General features: G+C 46.2%; 1 protein-coding gene across 1 annotated transcript in view; it reads left to right on the plus strand.

Moving 5' to 3' along the window:
• Positions 1–21,220, plus strand: part of COX11 (cytochrome c oxidase copper chaperone COX11) — a 121,559-nt gene that overhangs the window by 72,151 nt on the left and 28,188 nt on the right. Inside the window, exon 3 of the mRNA XM_078654419.1 lies at positions 3,018–3,143. Within this exon, the coding sequence (XP_078510545.1) occupies positions 3,018–3,143 (126 nt within the window). The remainder of the gene's footprint in view (positions 1–3,017; positions 3,144–21,220) is intronic.

Below are 21,220 nucleotides of genomic sequence, written 5' to 3' on the forward strand. Positions count from 1 at the left end.
CATCGGAAAAGAGTAAGGGGCGAAGGTAACTTGAGGAAGCCTAGAACCTAGAGATGTAATAGAAGCACCACCTGACTAGAGAGACATGGAGTCACCTACATCCAGGTAGACAAAATCTGACTATATTGGAGTTGGCAGAGGAAGAGAATGCATTAGTATACACACAGCAAAGACACTATGAACAAATGAATAAGGACGAAAGGCTCTTACCTCTGTAGCACAGGCATAAACATGTGAATAAAACCATAGCACAGTTGACTGTTTGCCCTGAACGGACTCCCACATCTGCCCCCAGACAGGTTGTAGAGGATTTCCACTGCTTTGGCCAAGACCCATACAAATCTAAACCACACAATATCCCTACAACAAATGCCTTGAGATCAGGTGCTTTCCTCAACTCTTGTTTTACCTGTTTAAATTATTTTTTGACATTTAAGACTTTAAAGAAATTCCCTACCTCTTCTACACAAATTATGCAGCACTCTAGTTTTACCTGAAAGGTTGGCTATGAATTTCTAAAAAGTCATCCATGCGCAGGAATGACACTGCCTCTTCTTGTTCCATGGAGAACTAAGTTTGCAAATTGTGTTCATTAAATCAGGTTTTGTTTTGACTCCACCTATTAGTCCAAGTGTAATCTAAATACCAGATCTCACTATTACCAAATTGACATTTCTCTTAATTGAGAGCGAGAATTCTCAAGACCACTAAACACACTGGAAACAATGTGCCACATCTAGATTTCCTAAAATAGACGCTCGTACTCTCTAAAAAACAGAGGCTGCTTATTCCAGCTCAAATGGAATCCTCAAAAAACGTGTTTGCCCCCATCGGAGTCATAAAAGATTTCAGTACTTCTGAAAATTGATGTAGTCTAATCTGATGGTAGGCGGATGCGAGATCAAGAGAGAAAAAGACGCAATAGGTGACAGAGAATGACAAATCTACTCCAGCTGAAGGAGTCTTTTTTTCGAGAGCACTCGGTACTGTACAATACCCTTGATCTTCCCAAAGGTTAGATCAAGGAGAATGACTCAAGCACATGAATGAGACCTACGCACGAGACCTGACCGCTAAAGATTTTATGTCTAGAAAGGCGATAATCTGCAATAAAAAATGGATCTTGAAGACAAGCAGGTTTGCAACCTCCCCACAGCTACCATTTCATTTTGAATGGAGATGAGGGGTTGTCTCTCCTTCCAAACTCAGTACGACCAAATGTCTTGCATACTTTGATATTGAAATATCCCATTCGCTTTTTTCCTAATGTCCACATACCTGGACAAGTTATTAATTATCGATTAAACTTAGCAGTATATGATGATTTCACACCTAGTCCTCTGACATGGGATGTGTTGGAATCCATCTTCATTTCTTATGTCCCTCCCCTGCCAACCACCCTCTCCTCCACCCCCTGTTCAAATTAAAAATTATGTCTATTGTACAGGCTTGGTTACATTGTGCTAAACTGACAGTGCTGGAACAATATCGCTTTGTGTTCTCCTTTATGTGGAATCAGGTGGATCAGTCCATAACATACTTATTGGAAGAAATGCATATTGAATATTATTGTTTAGCGGCTTTGGTGTGCTACGAGTGGGACCTATTCTTTCTACATTGTGACTGTATACATATATCTCCAGTGGCTCACAGTCGCATGTTCAGCATGACTAATTGGTCGTGTAACTTTCGGTATGTCTGTATATGCTCAATAAAATATATATTTTATATAAATAAGTTAGTATATTAGTTGGGTTTTTTGTTTTATATATTACCTGTTACACATTCATATATAATTTTGTGAATTAAATCTATTGTTTCTCTATTGTAGTCACCTCACATAGTTTATGGAATTCAAGTTGTCCATCATCTAAGGAGAATTTCTTTGCCCTTTGTTTCCTACCAGAGAGCATGGCTATTTTCTCTGAACAGTTGTTCCTTCTTTGTGCCAGACTCTGCTCAATCACAGGAAACTTACCCTATTGCTTTCAGCTTGGCAGGCATCCTACTTGCTCTAAGCTGATCAAATCACCCATGTCTATCGATCCTTGTTCTTACCGTGCCTCATACATGTTATTATATGTTTAAACTCATGCAGTGTCCACTGTGTTTTTCAAGCACTTTCTTTCTTGATGTCGGCTTCTATTGAAAAGTAATCGTCTAAATATGATGCTCTCCGCATTCTTGATTGAAGCATATCACTCTTTATATAACATTCATTCATTCATTCATTATAGGTATTCTTATACAGAGAATATAGCCACTCTGGCAGCCAAGAACATGCAAAGGGCTGACAGTGCAGAAAGAAGGCAAGAGAAAAGGCAAAGCAAGATAAAGTAGTATTTATTGCGAGGAGACACACAGAGGTGTAGGAAGATTATTCTGTGAGATCTGAGGAAAGTGTGGGAGTAAGTCTAATGTTCTGGTGGATGCATGTCTCAGTTTAAGGAAGGGTAAGACTTGATTGGTTGTGTGTTTTTCCACTTTGGGGTCCTGTTGACAGCGCTGTAGTGTTCTGGATTTACCAGGTGTTTATTTGATTTTCTAAGAGAAGTGGTTTGATTCCAGATAAATTAAACTCGTGGTGAAGCTATTCTCCCCTGAGAAGGGGGGAGAGACCTGGTTTAATTTCTAAATGTTGTCTTTAATGTGAGCCTAACGTGTTATCTTACCTTAAAGGTGGTTCTCATAAGACCCCAAAGAGGTTGTATTCACTGTTAATGTGGGAAAGTGAAAATACATTGGAAATGCTTGATAAAATGTTTACTTTTGCAGAGCAGTCCTTAGTTTTACCACATGTTATTAAAGGGCATGTTCTGTCATGTGTACAGCCTGTGGTTTGAGCAAAAGAGAAAAGAAAGGAAGAGCGTGAGAAACATGCTACAGGGCGAGGCTGTTTTGACTGATTGATGATAAGTGGTTTGTAAGGGTGGAGGAGTAGTAACACTTTCATTACCATGTTGCATTTGAGAATTATTAATTGATTGCAAAATAACCAACAATACATTATTTTACAGCTAGTTCCTGGAGAGACTGCATTGGCCTTTTACAAAGCAAAGAATCCAACTGATAAGCCCATAATTGGAATTTCTACCTACAATGTGGTACCATTCGATGCTGGGCAATACTTCAATAAAATACAGGTAAAAATAAGTGTGTGTAAGTGTGTATATATATATTTTTAAATATATATTAATTTTTTAATTGTGCTTGATACCTTTCTCATGACAGCATTGACTCTTGAAACAGCAGTAGTTAGATATCACAGTACCCAGTTTTAGAACATTCCTAAAACCTATCCTATGAAATCCTGCAACTCTGCAGAAATGTATCCGTTTCCTTTTTACTTGATTTCCTTCCTAATCTAACCTCAGTTGGGTTTCAACTTGGCAAACATGGTAGAGAAGTTTTCAGAATCTCCTTTATTTCGCCCCGCATTGTGCAAGGACTAAAAGCCTCATGCCCCTTTAAAAAGAGCCCGCTCCCATTAGCCCCCCAGTCGGGTTCTAATCCTCCTGCTAACCCAATATGCACAGCGATTATCCATCACCCAATGGGAGAGGTTTATATTGTACAATCCACCCTTAAGGCCTGAATGCACATGGTAAAGTAGCCAGCCACCCAATGACCTAAGAGTGATTATAGTACATGATAGGCCACCCACGCAGCCATCATGGGCACAGGGTAATAGGTTTCTTCCCTTACAGTACCTTTTGGAGGATGCAGACCGAAGCTTCAGAACTATCTCCCCCCTAGAATGAGGGGTCCTCTCCAAACCTGAGAATCCTAAGTTAAAATATCCATGGGTTTGAACGCCTGAGGACAGTAGTGAACTGGAGGAAAGTTTGAAACCCTTCCATTTCGTATGTCTTCAGGAGTCCTGTTTGAGGGAGGACCAGTCAGTAGAAGGCTTTGAAGGTGCTGAATAGTAAAGGCAGGAGCCGGGGTAAGGGGAGCGCATCTGCTGGTGTCCTAACACTAATATCTACCAAGATCATCATGAGATCATAAGTGGCCTCTGATTTTCAGTGGTAGAAATGGTCTGAGCAACAGCATTATCAGATACTTTCTACTTATAAACATTTATATTCACAAAGAAGACCATCGGCAAATGTATTCTTGGCTGGAATTATTTTAATCTCCCTTCCAGCAAACTATCCAGGAACAGGAATAATAATGGCTGGGGATGTTAATGCTCGTCTCTTACCTGCACAGCAGGATCTGCATTCCCTGTACAGCAGGATCTGCAGCTGGAGGAAGTGTAGTGTAGTTCCTATATTCCCAATAGGCTTTGTGCATTGGAATAATATATCGTAGGACATAGGACTTATGTCTAATAGGTCTCTATCGAATATATTAGACTTAATTGTGAGTGCCAGCCAGCTCAGAGGTCACTAGAAACTTTCTCGAGTTCACAAGAAGGGATTTAGTTTCTGACAACCGCATAAACATGACAATTTGTTTCCCCAAGATGAAACTGATCTTCAGAGTCGTGGAAACAATAGATAGATATTTTACTCAGTCATTCGTGCATGCTTCGTTTCACCAGAGGTGCAGAGACATAGATAGATGGGCGTTTTCAATAAAGGAATTTATTGAACACTCTTCTTTCTCAACCATAAGAAGTGAACTGCTACAATCGTAATACTGGTTGCAAAATATAATGCATACAGTAAAAAGAGTAGAATAAAATAATACTGTAAGAGCATTGTATGGTTCCTAGACCATAGATAAATACATACATAAATAACAGAGGCTAAAAAGCCCTTGACTGGTGCGTCTAAAATACGCCTACCCCGATGTACCTAACCTAAGCTTAGTACGAGGGACGGAGTAAGTGAGGTGTAGCATAAATGTAGTATTTTTTGCCAAGAATCGATCCAAGATTTCTCTAAGGGTCTAATCAGCTCCGTACCTTGGTGTAGAATGAAGACGGTCAGTCTCTGGACTCGATTTCCCAATAACCCGCAAGGGTAGCTTGGAAACACTGGAGCTGGATTTCTCAGCAAGAGAAAAGACAGCGTCTCTCTCAGTGCGTCTGCTGGAGGGTCGGCTCCCTTCGGCACTTGCTGTAGCAGGATGCGTCGGGCAAGTAGATAGTCGAACTGCTCCAAACCACCGTGTGTTTGCTATGGCAAGTGTGGGCATATTTATACCTTGAAGGTACCGAGATTAATGTAAAGGTGGACATAATAACGTCATCAAAGAGTCTCAGTTCTTTGAAAACTCCATGAGTTCTTGGATAAGTCAGTATTCGAGCAAGGAGAAGTCCCTAGCTGCTGAAGCCGAGTTTTTCACGAAATCGTTGTGGATTTTCGGAACTAGTGGAAGTATCCCTGCCGTATTTGGACTGCATGAGCTATGTCTAAATATGGTTATTATTTCTATACCTATATAAGGATATGGTGATTTATACCTATATAAGGGCATGAATCGGGAACATTACAATAGGGTCCTAAAATGTTATTCAACAGAAGTGTTTGATTTTTGGAACATCTCCCCAGCGCAGTTCCCTTCTAGCGTCATTAAAAAGGAGGCCAAAATGTTGAGTCAATGGCTGACTAATCATAGCTTGATTTATTTAAATGGACGTTATAAAACGATTCGCCAGCAGCAGTAACTTTCCGTCAGGGCTAGTCTCTAAGCCCTATTGACTACATATTTACATATCTTTGGCATTTCAACCATTTTAAGGATTTTGAGGCGGCAAAATATGAGGGTAGTGATCACTGGGCAATGCAGTCCTTGACCAGTGTGATCCAGTGTCCCTTGAGAGGGTTTTGCCCTTAGGAATGTCCTTCCTGCGTAGGCTCTCAACACGCCTGGATCCCAGACATCTCCAACAGTTAACAACCCTTCAATTACAGGAGAAGATTGAAATCCTCCCTATTTACGTATGTGATATCATTGTATGGTACAGTAAAATTGTACAAGTTTTGGGCTGTCTCACAGTAAATATACGAAAGGAAGGGTTTGCGAGCAGACCCTTGTACGAAGGGGTGGGGGGTTGGTTTGATTCCGACTGCTGAGAGTTGAAGCGATTGGTGAGCCGAAGTGTCAGAAGGGCAAGACACCATCAAGCTCCTCGTCTTCCCAGGAATTGATCAAGCGTAAACAGCAGTATAAATGTCTTGTGCAGACAAAAAAGCCTCCTTCTATCATAGTAAGTGGGAAGAGATGCAGGAAATTTTACTTCTTAAGGAGCAGCAGAAGTTCTGGCCAAAGGTCAACGAGTCAAGTGGTCAAAATAGGGGTACTCTCGTTTGTATGATCCCGGAAGCCTAGTGGACTATTTATTTTAGAGATCTATAAAGGGGCCTCACTGGCTCAGATAGGGCCCATATAACTCTCGATCGAAAACTCCCGGTTGCTTGGTTTTCAAAAGGGAAGTTAAAGCAGTCATCGAAAGAGTAAAGCTCTGCCGTGCTGTTGGCCCTGATAACATCCCAGTACTCAAAACAGATAGTGTTTGGTGGGCCACTGTCTACTCTTCCTTGTTTAACTGGATTGCCATGTCTAGTCTTTATCCCCTTTCCTGGAAAGGGTCAATAGTGAAACTGATTTTTTTTTTTAAAGGGAGCGATATAGACCCCAAAATTTATAGGTTGATCAGCCTTCTTGATATTTCACTAAAGATTTTTTCAAAGATTATCTTATCTAAGCTAGAAGACTGGGCCAGCGAAACTAAGAGAATTCCAATAGAGCAGGGGGGCTTTCGGGAGTGTCATTCCACCATAGATCATTGCTGTGCATTATGGGCCACTATTCAGAAGGCACAGGAGGAAAATCAAAGGCTGTGCTGCTGTTTTTAGACTTCAGGACAGCCTTCGACTCTGTGGATAGGGATATCATGTGGGGGAAACTTGCTGCCTGGGGGCTCCCGTTAAACCTCTTTAGAGTTCTCCAATCTTGGCACTCTGGTAATTAGGCCAGGTAGAGCTAGATAAGTTGGGTCACTTATCTCCCATTGACAATGACCTTCGGCAGGGGTGCATTTTAGCAACCCCTGCTTTTTAGTATTTTTTCTAGCCGACTTCCTCACATTTATTTCCCAATCTAACTCCTTTTCCTCCAAAATCGGGAAACAGCACATTGCCTGTCTGCTTTATGCAGATGATCTGGTGTTATTAGATTCTACCCCTATTGGTCTGCAGAGGAAATTAAATGCTCTGCAAACCTATAGTAGGCAGAAACAACTTCACATTAATTTGGGAAAGACCAAGATTTTGTTTGTTTAGAAAAGAGTAAATAAATGTAATTGGTATTTAAATTTACAGGAGGTGGAGCAAGTCGACCAATATAAATATTTAATCTTAAATTCAAGAGGAGCTTGAACTGGGGTGTATGCATTGGGATGCCATCAAGCAGAAGGTCTTATTGCAGGCCAGCTGTTATCAAGTTTTATTAGCAGATTTGGGGGAACTCTCTCATCTTCAATTTCTAAGGGACTATGAGGAGAAGATACCTTCACTGGGTCTTTACGGAAGAGTTTTTTATACCGCTTGACCCGACATATGAATGGAACAGATTAGAAGGGGTAGTGCTTAGGATGCTTCTATCCCTCCCCCAGGGCACTATGGTTCAGGCGATAAAGAGAGAGTACAATCTGGTCTCTTGGAGCCTCATGGCCTTTACTTGGGCCCTAAGATATTTCAATACATTCGTGGAGGATGATAAGGTGTATAAAGTCTCCAAATTGTGCTGGGAAGAGATTCAATGCAGCAAAACAATTTGGGCAAAGGTGCAAGAAATAGATGAATTACTCTTAGGAACCTCCATTTAGATAGTGGTACAATTACATCTTGGTCCCCCTTCCCGGGCAAGCAGGCGTTGATCTGTTGCTTTGGTGTCGGGAATTAAATGACCCATCTTATGTGCGCAAGAAACCATCCATCAGTTTCTCAATCCCTACACTCGGCTAGGACACTGTTTTTCCTTATTTATTGCAGCTACCAGACCCAGGGTTGCAAATTGAAATATTGAGGGTCAGGGTGGGTTCCAATCCAATTTTTTCTTTTTGCCTATACTGGACCAGAGTCCAGGATAACAGTGTAACAGTGGTCTCTGCCCCTGAAAGTTAAGTGTTCCCTACTGCAAATACTGATGGACTGTGTCTTTTATCTTGTAAATTGAATTACGTTTTTAAGACCTCTATTTTTTAAATATGGTGTTGTTCATAGCAGAAAAGCTGTGGAGCTGTTGACAGAAATGCGTTACTTAGATGTGGCTGTTGGGATTGCTCAGTTTTTACGGTCTGTTAAACAAAGTTTTAATGAAGAACTGTAGTGGGTTGGGGGCGTTTGGTAGTTAGGATGGGACGTTTCTTATGATCTTAATTGTTATTTGCGTTTTAGACTGTTTTATGGACAATTGTCTAAATAAAATCAATTTACTTACTTCCTAATCTAAAAAATGTTAACGATAATTCTACCCCAGTTATAGTATTGAGAAGTGACGTGTATTCACAACTGAACTGGAAGAATCAGCCAATTGCTGTGCCTGTCTTGTAAACCATGAACCTGAGAGTCTAAGATAGAGAAACTGACTAACATACGGGAGGCAAGGTATGTTGTACAAAGAGATAAACAACAAATTATGGTTCTAGATGGAACAAACACAAGCAGGCACATGCTCACTCCTCCATGTTATAAAATAAACATCCTCATAGCATCATCTGGTGTCTTAACAATCTTTAATTAGTCCTGTTCAATGAACTAAAAAGAATCTTACATCAGGCTCATCCTAAATGAAGAAGTACTTTACTAGTTGGTTTTGTCAAACTACTGATCAATTTTCAACATGCTTTTATCGATATAGTTTATTTATTTATTTATTTTGTGTACTTGTATAGTGCGATCCTGTCGCCCCAAGGGCATCCTGGCGCTTGAGTTCCGGTCGATAGCACTTCCATTGCTCAGCCAATTCTAGGGAAAAGATGGGTTTTTAAGGCTTCCCTGAACGGAAGGTAGTCCCCCAGACTTCTTAAAGGAAGTGGCAGGGCGTTCCAGAGTTTGGCCGCTGCGACACTAAACGAGCGGCCACCCATCCTTACTCTCTGAAACCTCGGAACCACCAACAGATGAGCCGAAGAGGAACGAAGGGGCCGCGGGGCGGAATACCAAGCAAACATATTTTGCAATGGCACTGGGCCCTGTCGGTGTACCGCCTTAAATACTAGGCATGCCGCTTTGTACATTACGCGCAGGTGCACCGGCAGCCAGTGTAGATTCCTTAATGCTAGGGTAGAGGAGCTGAAGTTTGGACGAGAAAGAGCCAGCTTAGCAGCCATGTTCTGCACCCGTTGTAGCTTCCCCAGCAGATTTTTTGGTGCCTCCAGAAGTAGCGCATTACAGTAGTCTAAACGACTCAGTATGGTCCCGCGAACTACTTCCGGCCTGGCCAGTGCAGGGAAAAGGGGCAGTACTTTACGCAACATGCGTAGCAGCATCATGCACGAAGAGATGGTCTTGTTGACATGCATGTCCAGCTGTGGCCGATACCGTCTCGGGGAACGTGGCAGGCCAGAAATTCTCCGGGAGTGCCCTCGGAGTCCGGTCCATGGAACAATGGAGCACCTCGGTCTTTGTGCTGTTGAATTGTAGGGAATTAGCCCGAAGCCAGTCCGCCGTAGCTGCCATGCAGCGATGGAATGTCTCCAGCGGGACCGCATTACTACCTTCCAGGGAGAAGACCAGCTGGGTATCGTCAGCATAGTTAAAAGCCGAGATACCGAAAGATTTTATAAGCTGGACCAAGGGGCGGAGGTAAAGATTGAACAATATGGGGCTGATGGCCGAGCCCTGTGGGACCCCCTGCCCTACTTTCCGCGGCTCTAACTGATACGGGGGGAGCGTGACCATCTGCTGCCGGTTATTAAGGTAAGATACCAGCCAGTCTCTTGCCCTCTCTGTGACCCCGCACTCCTCAAGCCTCCTGATGAGGGTCCGATGGCAAACCGTGTCGAACGCGGCCGACATGTCGAGCAGCACCAAAAAGGCTGCCCGACCACTGTCGACTCGCGAACGAAGATTGTCCAAAACGGTTACTAGTGCGGATTCCGTCCCATGTGCGGGGCGGAAACCGAACTGCGACTCATCGAACCATCCAGTTTCTTCCAGGAAGCCAGAGAGAGAGCGGGTCACCCACTTTTCCACGATCTTAATAGGAAAGGGTAGCAAGGAGATTGGCCTATAGTTGGAAAGACAGGCGGGGTCCAGCGTCGGTTTCTTGAGCAGTGGTGACACGACTGCGAGCTTCCAACATTCAGGGACCGTTGCCGAGTCCAAAGACTGGAGGCAGATGGAATACAAAGGCCGGAAAAGTTCCGCCTGAAATGTCTTCCAGAATTTGGGAGGCAGTGGATCAAGCGGAGAGCCTGAAGTCACTGTACATGCCAGACTGCAGAACTCCTCAAAGGAGAGGGTGGCAAAGTGTCTTAGTTGGGGTCGACTGGGCACGGCTTCCGGAGCTCCTAAGCTGGGAACAAAACCACTCGGCCGGGGCCAGCTGGGCGAGGTATCCTGGGCTACCCAGGCTGCCTGACTAGAGGCAGACCTGCTTTGCCCCGTTGGACCGGCCCCAACACCCAAAGCCACCGAAGCAAGGGTATGTCCACTCAGCAAGGGTCGACTGGAAGGAGTGTCCGGAGCTCCCAAACTAAGATCTGGGTCACTCGGGTGGGGTCGACTAGGTAGTCCGTCCGGAGCTCCCAGGCTGGCGTCAGATACAGCCGGCCGGGGTCGACTGGACGGGCCAACTGGACCTCCCACGCCGAGAGCCAGAGGCACTGAGTTTTTTAGACCTTCCAAGATCTTAGCGGTCTTCTCCTCAAAAGCGTCCGCCAGGGAGTCACACAAAGTCTGCGACGCAGGGACCGTGTTAGCCACGCACTTAGGGTGGGTTAGATCCCTGACGATTTTAAACAGGGCTTGTGACTTGTTCGGCGCCTGGTTCAAGGTAGTTTCCAGAAAGGCAGCCTTGGATATAGATGTTGGAAGGGTATCTGTTTCTCAAATATCTTCCGTATTTCAACAAGATAACCTCATATCAGACAAAGGAACAGGATTCCTTGAATGCCATCTGCGATGTACTCACAAACACTGTTGATTCTCTTGACTTCTTAACACCAACCACTACTCCAAAGACTAATAAGCATCACTGAATTCGATATTCAGTTTTGACTTTTCTTTACATTACTGGGCTCCTGGATATGGCTCTTACTTGAATCGGATTTTTCATTGCAGACAAGGGTCAAATAGTCCTGCTCCATTCCGTCCAGCACATTCCATCCTTCAGATAGAAGCCCTCCAAAACTCAAAGATCAACCCTCTTTTCGTCATTGTGTACCTATTCCTACGTTTGAGAATCACATTCCATTCAAGCTGACTTATTACAGTTTCACTGACAATACACAGGTAATTCTAAAAGTGGTTAAAAAAAAACCTTGTGCTGAACTCCTCAGACCTCATCTAATACTGGTAGACTATTAGATGTTTCTGAACTTTCATAAAACTTAAATCCTCTGAAAAGGAGATCCTCAGATGTGGACAGGGGTAAAAAATGTTGCAGGGCGTGGCCAGGCAAGATGGCTGAGCGGATGTGGTCCGCTTCAGCTCCAGACCCCCAAGCCTGGCACAAGCCGTATACAGCACATGTGGAGGACCTAATCTCGCCTGGGTCAGTCCAGCAGGAAGAATCTCCAGGAGGTCCTGACTTTGCACAGTTTGAGCTACAGCGAGGTGAAACTAATGAGGGACTGAGGTCGCGAGGTGTTCCCAAAATGGTGCTGAGGACTGAGAACGACGAGGAAGACGCAGCACCCTAATTACCAGTGGCCATGACGAGTCACAGTCCCTGAGGAGTGAAGGCTGAACCTGCGAGTCCGATTGCGCAGAGAGGCTGTGGAGAGCCAGTTGAGGGTCAACACAGCTTTTCACACCGCACCTGGTGACATTGCAGAGCTGCGAGGCAAGATGCGGCTCTTTGGGAGAACGCGATCGTAGCGCGTCGCGTTGTGAATAAGGTGAGCGAGGCACGGAGGCGGTGCACCTCTGCTGGGTGTGAGCTGCCCTGGTGAATTATCCCCTATAGTAAGCTGCGCCAGTGAGGCTCAGAACTGTGGGCCTTTGTTGAAACTGGAAGGGTGCACTCATGTCTGACCTTAAGATGGCGCCTGATCTGGGGAATACATGGGAGGTGGTTATGCAGTTCTAAGCAACCACATAAAAGCTGCATGATGGGGCACGCTGCAAGATGGGGCACTTTTGGCTGAGCTGCACTTCTCACTGAGCACAACCAGACCAAGAATTTCTGCAGGTGCCTGAGACCCTAAGATGGCCCCCACAGTGTGATCCCTCTTACAAGTCAAGTTTCATTACAGCACCCATTGCACGTTTTTCAACAGCACCCAAGAGGCTATCATCCAGAGGAGCTGCTCGTGGCCCGGCGGAGGAAGGCACGTTTCGCTGCCCTTATGCCACCAAAAAAAGTGGCAAACAAGGTCTCAAGCTACTTTGCTGCATCTGAGAAGGGCCAAGCCCACGTCGAAGGGGAACAGTTGCGCAAGATAGCGCTCACCAGAGAAAATCTAGAGGCTTCCCTGAGGGTCTTTAAAGCAGAGCTTTGCCTAGAAATTAAGCAGGACCTAGGGTCATCCATAGATCAACTGAAGGGTAACCTCACTGAGCAGATGACAACACTGCAGCTCAGAGTATTGGAAGTGGAAGAACAGGCGCAGGAGTTGGACGCTCGCTTCTCTAAGTTACAGGATACGCAGCTAGCTCTTCAGACGCAACTCCACCAAGTCCTCCTGAAGGCAGAGGACTTTGAAAATAGGTCCAGAAGGGAGAACATTCGGATTTGATACCTGGAGGAAGGTGTGGAGGGGCATGATCTGGAGGCCTTCGTGGAGGGTCTCTTCGCCGAGATCTTGAGCCCCCGGCAGATGAAGCTCAAGATAGAAAGGGCCCACCGGGTGGGGACACCACAGTCTCGTGTCCGCAGACGCGCACAAGACATTCTCGTTAAGATGCATTCCTTCAAAACAAAAGAAGCGACCCTGAATGTGGCAAGGAAAAACAGAAGAGATCTCTTTCCAAGGCTACAAGTGTGTGCTCATTCACGACCTGACTCCTTCTATACTGGTACGCAGGCAGCTGCTAGGTCCAATTACCACTAAACTACGCGAAGATAATGTGCGCTACCGCTGGACTTTCCTCTTTGGGCTCACTTTCGAATACAATAGTAAATCTTATCACATCTCAGATTTGACAGAGGGTCTTCGCATTCTGGGTCTCCCGATCTCCGAAGACGAAAGTGACTCCGGCTCTCCGAATGGACAAGAACCGACACAGAGACCTGTCCAGCCGTGGTGCACGGTCTTGAAGGGCAAGTCAAACCAGAAATGAGGGCACTACTGGAGTTGGTGAGCCGTGCACAAGGGGGCGCATGGTGTGACTATGGGACACTTCCTCTATGGGGAACTCGCTATCAGAGACATAATGAAATTGAGAGCACTGGTGCCCAATCCTGGGAAAGGATATGATACGCCAGACTAGTACTGGTCTTTTCACTTCTCAAGGCATCAAGCGGCAGCCAGGGGACCGGACCCTGTCTGTAACGCCCGCAACCATACTTCTCTACTTAGAGAATTGCCGAGCTGGGTGCCTGTTGGCTCCCCAGGGAAAAGTTTCAGGGGGGTTTTGGGGTTGTTATGTTAAGGGGGGAGGGTTCCTGGTGGTGGTAAAGTGGGACAGCCGCCCAGGGTCTTCACAAGGGACAAGCAAGCCGTCTCTTTGAATCTACTCCCGACATGGGAGGACGCAGAGGGGGAGGCCCAAGGGGTTAAGCAAAGCTCACGATGGGTGGACAGACGAGACGGTGAGACTGGTCATTTTTCCCAATGGTTTCCATAGCTTCATGGAATGTTAAAGGCCTAAACTCGCCGCTCAAGCGGCAGAAAATATGGAAATACCTTAACGATCATCAATTGGAGGTAGTGGCATTGCAGGAAATGCATCTCAAAAAGTCTGAGGAGCTTCGGCTATGCCACAAAAGCTATCCCTTAACTTATAGATCCTCTGCCAACACCAAGCAAAAGGGAGTTGCTCTCCTCTTTCTCAGTTCGGCCAAGTTCCAACCCGATGCCATAAAGGCTGACCGGGACGGGAGAATACTTATGGTGAAGGAGAAACTGAGGGGCAGACTTTTCACTTTTATTTCCATTCATGCCCCCAACTCTGGGCAAGCGGTATTCTTGACCACCCTTCTGGACTTGATTAGCCAGTTTGCGGAAGGACCCGTAGTACTTCTGGGAGACTTTAACCTAACCTGGCACGCTGATCTAGATAGTTCTCATTCTCATAGGGCGGCCATCAACAACTTCTCTAAAGGGATTAAACAGAAAATACAGACTTTAGGTCTTCGTGATGCATGGCGCACGCTACTTCCTACCACCAGTGACTACACCTTCTTTTCACATGTACATCAGTCCTACCCCAGGATAGAATATATTTTCTTCAGTCAATCGATGCTGGGTCAGTTACAGGCAGCTCGGATACTCCAGATTTCAATTTCAGATCATAGTCTAGTGACCATTAACCTGGCATGGGGAAAAGCGAGACCTGGTACGCCCTAATGGTACTTTCCGATCTCGATCACCAGGGACAAAACCCTTCGAGATGAGCTACGGGTCTCCATCACTGAATACTTTGAACTAAATCACCCACAGGCCACTTCCCCCCTCCCCAAAACAACTAGGACGCGTTTAAAGCAGTCCTACGTGGTAAATGCATCAACTTAATGCTACTCTGAACACACATCAAAGGAAAGAGTAGATCTCATGAGGGATCTGTACATGGCCAATTCTCCCTCTGGATGTTGCAACTCCAGCAAGACCTTAAGCAGTGGAGGCCCTTGTTCATCTCTTGGGTGGGAAGGATAAATGCAGTCGAAATGACAGTGTTGCCAAAATTCCTATACTTAGGCGCTCCCGGTGGATCTAGATCGGGATCTACGGCCTAGATTACGCTCTCTTGTTACTTAATTCATCTGGCAGGGTGGAAGAGCATGGCTGCCTTTGCACATGCTACGACGCTCAAAAAAGATGGGGGAGTGGCCCTACCTGACTTCGTGCTTTATCAAACAGCACAGTTATGGGTGGTTGTTGAATAGTCCATGAGGGAGTCCGATAAACATTGGCTCCACATGGACAGGGTGATAGTAGGCAGAACCATTTCGGATATTCTTTAGAAACCACAAAAGGACCTGCCAGCGAATGCGTATCTCAGCACCCCGACACAAACTACACTTAAGTGTGGGACGAGATCATGAAAAAAGAGGGGTGGACCTCTTTCCCTTCCCTATATATACCCATCCATTTGAACCCTGATTTTCCTCCATCACTACATGAAGGGCACTTTCACCGGCCGCGTGAGGGGGCTGCTTGATGGCATCCGACATGTTCCACAATTATGACGTGCTCATGTTTGAGAGCTGTCAAAGGGAATTTAAGATCCCGAAAAGCGAGCCTTACCATTACCTCCAAATCAAACACTGGGTATTCCTGCCACGGGTGAGAGACGCCGCCACTAGAGAATGTACACCGATAGAGCAGTTGATACGGAGAGCAGGCACCATGAAAGTGGCAATCTCTTCATTGAACACCATGTTATTAGCAACACAACATGCCCCACAAGCACGATACATGCCTTTCTGGGATCGAGTGATCGGAAGAGAGATTGCTGAAGATGAATGGAAACATATATGGGGGACCTAGCCCGGCATAACCATTCAGTTGCCTTGAGGGAAGCCCACTGTAAGACACTTTTTTATTAAATGTTTTATTTTATTTTATAAAAGTGGATGTTTAGTATTAAATTTGTTTTATTGACAAAATACTGGGCATGAAAAATAAAAAAAAACACAATCAAAGTCGCCTACAACCCAGCGGGCCGGCGTGGAAGGATCAGTTGCACAGCAAAGCAAAAATCATAAGGGGGTGTCAGAACTTAAACACAGCAAGCCGCCTACAGCCCTTACCGGGCCGGACGCGTCTTAAGCAAGTAGAAAGGCGGTAAGAGGGCTGCACTCTAGCATTCTCATCAAGGACGCTGTCATAGGCCGCCAATCCAAGCCGACCCCATGAAGCACACCCTCACGTGAAAGGACACCAGCATTGAATCCCTTCCACCGGCCTTGGGCAGGCACGCTAACTTGTCGATTATTACAAACAAGAAAAGGGACCCCAAAAGGAAGAACCCACCCCCCCAAACAAACCCAGCCCATTACCCCCACCCTCCCCCAACTCACCCCTTCCCCATGGTCCATGTCAACCGCACACTGTCAACCTGCCAAGCATACCTACTCCGCCCCAACCTACCCCATCCATGACCCCCTACCCTGTGTCCGCAAGGCGCAGCAGTCTGAGATATCTGGGGCAGGTAACCTCCTGAAATTTGGAAGCCAACAGAGACAGGAACATTTGCCACAACTCAGCGTATTTAGCGCCCTCCCCTGCTCTTGATAATAAGAGTTTTTCCATGCCAAGCACCATCCAGAGGTGGTGAAGCCACCCTTGGTATGTGGGAACCTGCGTTGAGCGCCAGAGTGCCAATATATTCTGCATCGCTGAACCCAGGGCTATAGCTATCAGTCGGCCTCTACGGGAATGCAGCGGGTAAGTCAAAGGATTGGGGAGTCCCAGAAGGACATACGAAGGGAAACGGGGGATCTCTGTGTCAAAGTGGGCATCTACGTCATCCAGAATCTGTTTCCAATACCCCGTGAGCAGCGCGCAGTCCCAGAGCAAATGAACCAACGTGCCCAACTGACCGCAGCCGCGCTAACACAGGGAGTCCTTGGCAGGATCCATCTCGTAGAGACGCTCAGGGGTGTAGTACCAGTAGGTCGCTACCTTGGTGAGGGTGTCAGTGAGCCCCATGTGATACGCTGAATGCGCGCTCTATAATATATCTCCTCCCATTCTTTGTGAGAAAGCGTCCTTTCCAAGTCCCGCTCCCATCTCCACCCTGCCAGCGCCGTAGGTGTGAGTGTGTTTGCCCTGGAGCATCTTGTAGAGGTCCGAAATCAGTTGCTTGTCTGTTTGGCGCGTAATCAACCAACGTTCGTAGGGCGTTAGGTGTCTGTTCGCTGAGGGGCGCACATGGTCGCTGAGAGCCCAGTGCCGTACCTGCAAGTAACGGAGCCTCTCCGATTCCGGCAACCCGAACTCTTGGCGGAACTGCACAAATGGAATAACACTCTCTGGGGTGTACATGTGATAAAGGAACCGGCAGCCAGAGGGCTTCCACCTAGCAAAGGCCACCTCTTCCAACCCCGGCTGGAAATCCGGGTTCCCCACAATGGGGGTGAGGGGGACGGGAGGGTCGTGAGTTTATGGCTCACTTTCGTACGATCCCAGATCTCCAGCGGGACTCTCATGACGTAGAAGGCATACAGGTTAGGAGGGCTGTGTCGTCTATGCAGGAAGGGGATCTCCTGTAGGGTTCTACCAGCGATAGCTTGATCTTGGAATAACCAATGCTTCCCAGACTCCCACCTGCTCCACTCCACTAAAAAGCGTAGTTGTGCAGCTTGAAAGTGCGCTGCCAAATCCGGGACCCCGATCCCGCCCTGTTCAGTGGCCTGCATCACCAGACGTAGCTTCAGGCGTGGTTTCCTCCCATGCCATATGAACTGTGACAGCTCAGATTGCACCTGCTTTATCCAGCCCAAAGGGGGACGGAGAGGGATTGTGCAAAAGAGATACAAGATCTGGGGGAGGACTGTCATCTTGACCGCCGCCACCCTACCTAGCCAGGATAGAGGGTAGTGCCTCCATTGTCCCAACTCACGCCTAATTTTCAGTCGCAATTGGGAGTAGTTGATAGTCACGGAGGACGATGGTGAAGGGGCCACGCTGTATCCCGAGGTATGGCACCGCCTCCGCTGACCACTGAATGGTGAACGACTCCTGCAAGAGGGCTCGAATAGGTTTCTCAAGGGACAGGTCCAGGGCCACCGATTTGGTCATATTGACCTTGAACCCCGATACACGACCGAATCGTGTCAGGTCCTCAAAATATGCCGGTAAGGAAACCCTCGGACTAGAAAGCGAGATCAGAACGTCGTCCGCGTACAAGCTGATTGTATGCACGTCCCCCCCATATTTGATCCCCCGCACCCTCTGATCTAATCTTAGAAGTTGCGCAAGGGGCTCCATGTAGAGGGCAAATAGCAGGGGGGACAAAGGACACCCCTGTCTCGTACCCCTTTCGATGGCAAATCGGGGAGATGTGAACTCGTTGACCCGGACCGTGGCCGTAGGGAACTTGTAGCAATTCATCACCCGAGCACGGAATTTCGGACCCATACCTACTTTCTCCAGGACCTTCTCCAGATAGGGCCAGTGGACCCTATCGAACGCCTTCTCGGCATCTATGGCCAACAACATGTATTCCCCCTCTGTGTGTGCGGCCTTTTCTAGGAGATGGAAGGCCCGCTTAGTATTGTCGGAGGTCTGAAGCTCCGGGATAAACCCGGACTGATTGGATCCACCAGGCATCCCATGTATGGGCCCAGGCGGGAGGCCAGGATCCCGGTATAGAGCTTGAGGTCAGCGTTAAGCAGGGAGGTAGGTCGGTATGCCCCACAATTCGTACGGTCCTTACCCGGTTTGGGTATGACAACGATGGATGCATTAGCTTTCAAGCGAGAAACATGTCGACCAAGCATAGCACTTACTAATCCGCGACTTGTGAATAGGAAGCATAATACTCCAACAAGTACCGGATAGTTTTCATTTTAACTAGAGAAGGGGACCGCCAGAATAAAGTCATTTTTGGTACTCCTAGCTTTATTTTATCCCACACTATCACGTCTACGCACTTCTGGACCCACACCCGCACTTCATCTAAACGGCAGTTGGATAAAAGATCTCTGCCAAAGAGCCCCTCTTTGAGGTGTTGCTCGTTGGGTATTGCACCGCCGACCCAACGAGGAGCAAGCCCAGATGATGAAGCATGACACCTGAAAGGGTGTGTGAGGGCATTACATCCAACATAATGGATGCCCAACAGTAGGATCCCCTGGACCCCACAACATCCTTCACACCACAGGGACACGTACATTCCACAAACACAAGGAACAGCCCAGCAATTTTTGGTAATTATATAACCAGATTAAACCACCCTTAACCAACTTGACCGAAGTAAAGATCCTAGCTGCGATCAGTGACTCTAACTTTTTACTCCAAACTAAGGCTAACCAGTTCACCAAAAGGGCTTTTATTGCACCATAGCCTAACTGGGTCTCATAACCCCTCAACCAATTTGTTAAAAATAGAAGATTTGAATGTATCAAAATGTATAGCGAAAGAGCTGAACAATTTTGTACCATCAGTAAAAAGCTAATTCTTTAAGGATTTACCTCAAGTCCCTGTTCAGTTGCAATATAAATTGACTGCTCCAGCTAAGAGTTCTATTGTCTTTAGAGATGATAGTGAGGAAGCTGCCTGATTAAGGGGGGCAGTTATGGTGTGGCCACAGAGCTGGATGAGAGAGCTTTCATAATCTCTGGAGCTGGATTGGTGAAGCTGCGGCTTCTTCCAAAATAGAAACTGTGCCAGTATTTTCAGATTTGATAATCTTGTTACAGAATATTAAATTGTTCACTTTAAATCTATTTGAGCTACATTTGTTTACTCTGTCCACAATGTAACATCTGAACTGAAATCACTGGCAGACCGCTTAATTACCCAATGAATTTAATTGAGGGCATCCCAACAAACTATAAAGAATCCAAATGAAAAAGTGTATAAAGTGTATCTGTAAGAATATACATCATTTATGGAATCGCCCCCCCCCCCCACACACACACACTTTTTCGTTCCTGGTTTCGCTGGCTGTAGAAGTCTGTGTGCTCTACCACTCCTAACCAGTGACTGTGTCTGTACTTCGACCCTAAAACAGAAACTTTGCAATGACGTCCTATAATTGGCTTTTTTAGTTCTACAATAAAGCCATGGTTGATGGCATAAGAAACAAGCATTAGGAATGCATTAGGGCTCGGGTTTGTTTGAGTTTCATATAATGGCATTGTAAATGGTAATGTGTTTTAGCCATGTTTTTTGGAGTGCACTGACAGCTGTTGATGATTGTGCCAATTGAAAGAGTGGCTGGTGCACTGTCAGCTGTTGTTGTGTGTGTGTGTTTAGTGAAAGTTGCACTGACATTGTTTGTTGTGTGCGTGGGTGTTTAGCGGCACTGATGCATGGTCGTGTTTGTTTTTGGTGAAAGCGTACATTGATGGTTGTTGGTGTTTGTGCCTGGTGAAAGCATTAATTGACGGCTGGGGGTGTGTTGTTGTGTGTGTTGTTTTCTGTGTAGTTTTCTGCACTCTCAATCTGCACTCTCAAACTGCACTCTCAAACTGCACTCTCAAACTGCACTCTCAAACTGCACTCTCAAACTGCACCCTCAAACTGCACCCTCAAACTGCACTCTCAATCTGCACTCTCAATCTGCACTCTCAAACTGCACTCTGATTCTGCACTCTGATTCTGCACTCTGATTCTGCACTCTGATTCTGCACTCTGATTCTGCACTCTGATTCTGCACTCTGATTCTGCACTCTGAAACTGCACTCTGATTCTGCACTCTGAAACTGCACTCTGAATCTGCACTCTGAATCTGCACTCTGAATCTGCACTCTGAATCTGCACTCTGAATCTGCACTCTGAATCTGCACTCTGAATCTGCACTCTGAATCTGCACTCTGAATCTGCACTCTGAATCTGCACTCTGAAACTGCACTCTGAATCTGCACTCTGAAACTGCACTCTGAATCTGCACTCTGAATCTGCACTCTGAATCTGCACTCTGAATCTGCACTCTGAATCTGCACTCTGAATCTGCACTCTGAATCTGCACTCTGAATCTGCACTCTCAATCTGCACTCTCAATCTGCACTCTGAATCTGCACTCTCAATCTGCACTCTCAATCTGCACTCTGAATCTGCACTCTCAATCTGCACTCTGAATCTGCACTCTCAATCTGCACTCTCATTCTGCACTCTCAATCTGCACTCTCAATCTGAACTCTGCATCTGCACTCTCAATCTGCACTCTCAAACTGCACTCTGCACTCTCAATCTGCACTCTGCACTCTCAATCTGCACTCTGCACTTTCAATCTGCACTCTCAATCTGCACTCTGCACTCTCA

The sequence above is a fragment of the Lissotriton helveticus genome, chromosome 7 (assembly GCF_964261635.1).
Source record: "Lissotriton helveticus chromosome 7, aLisHel1.1, whole genome shotgun sequence".
NCBI lineage: Eukaryota > Metazoa > Chordata > Amphibia > Caudata > Salamandridae > Lissotriton > Lissotriton helveticus.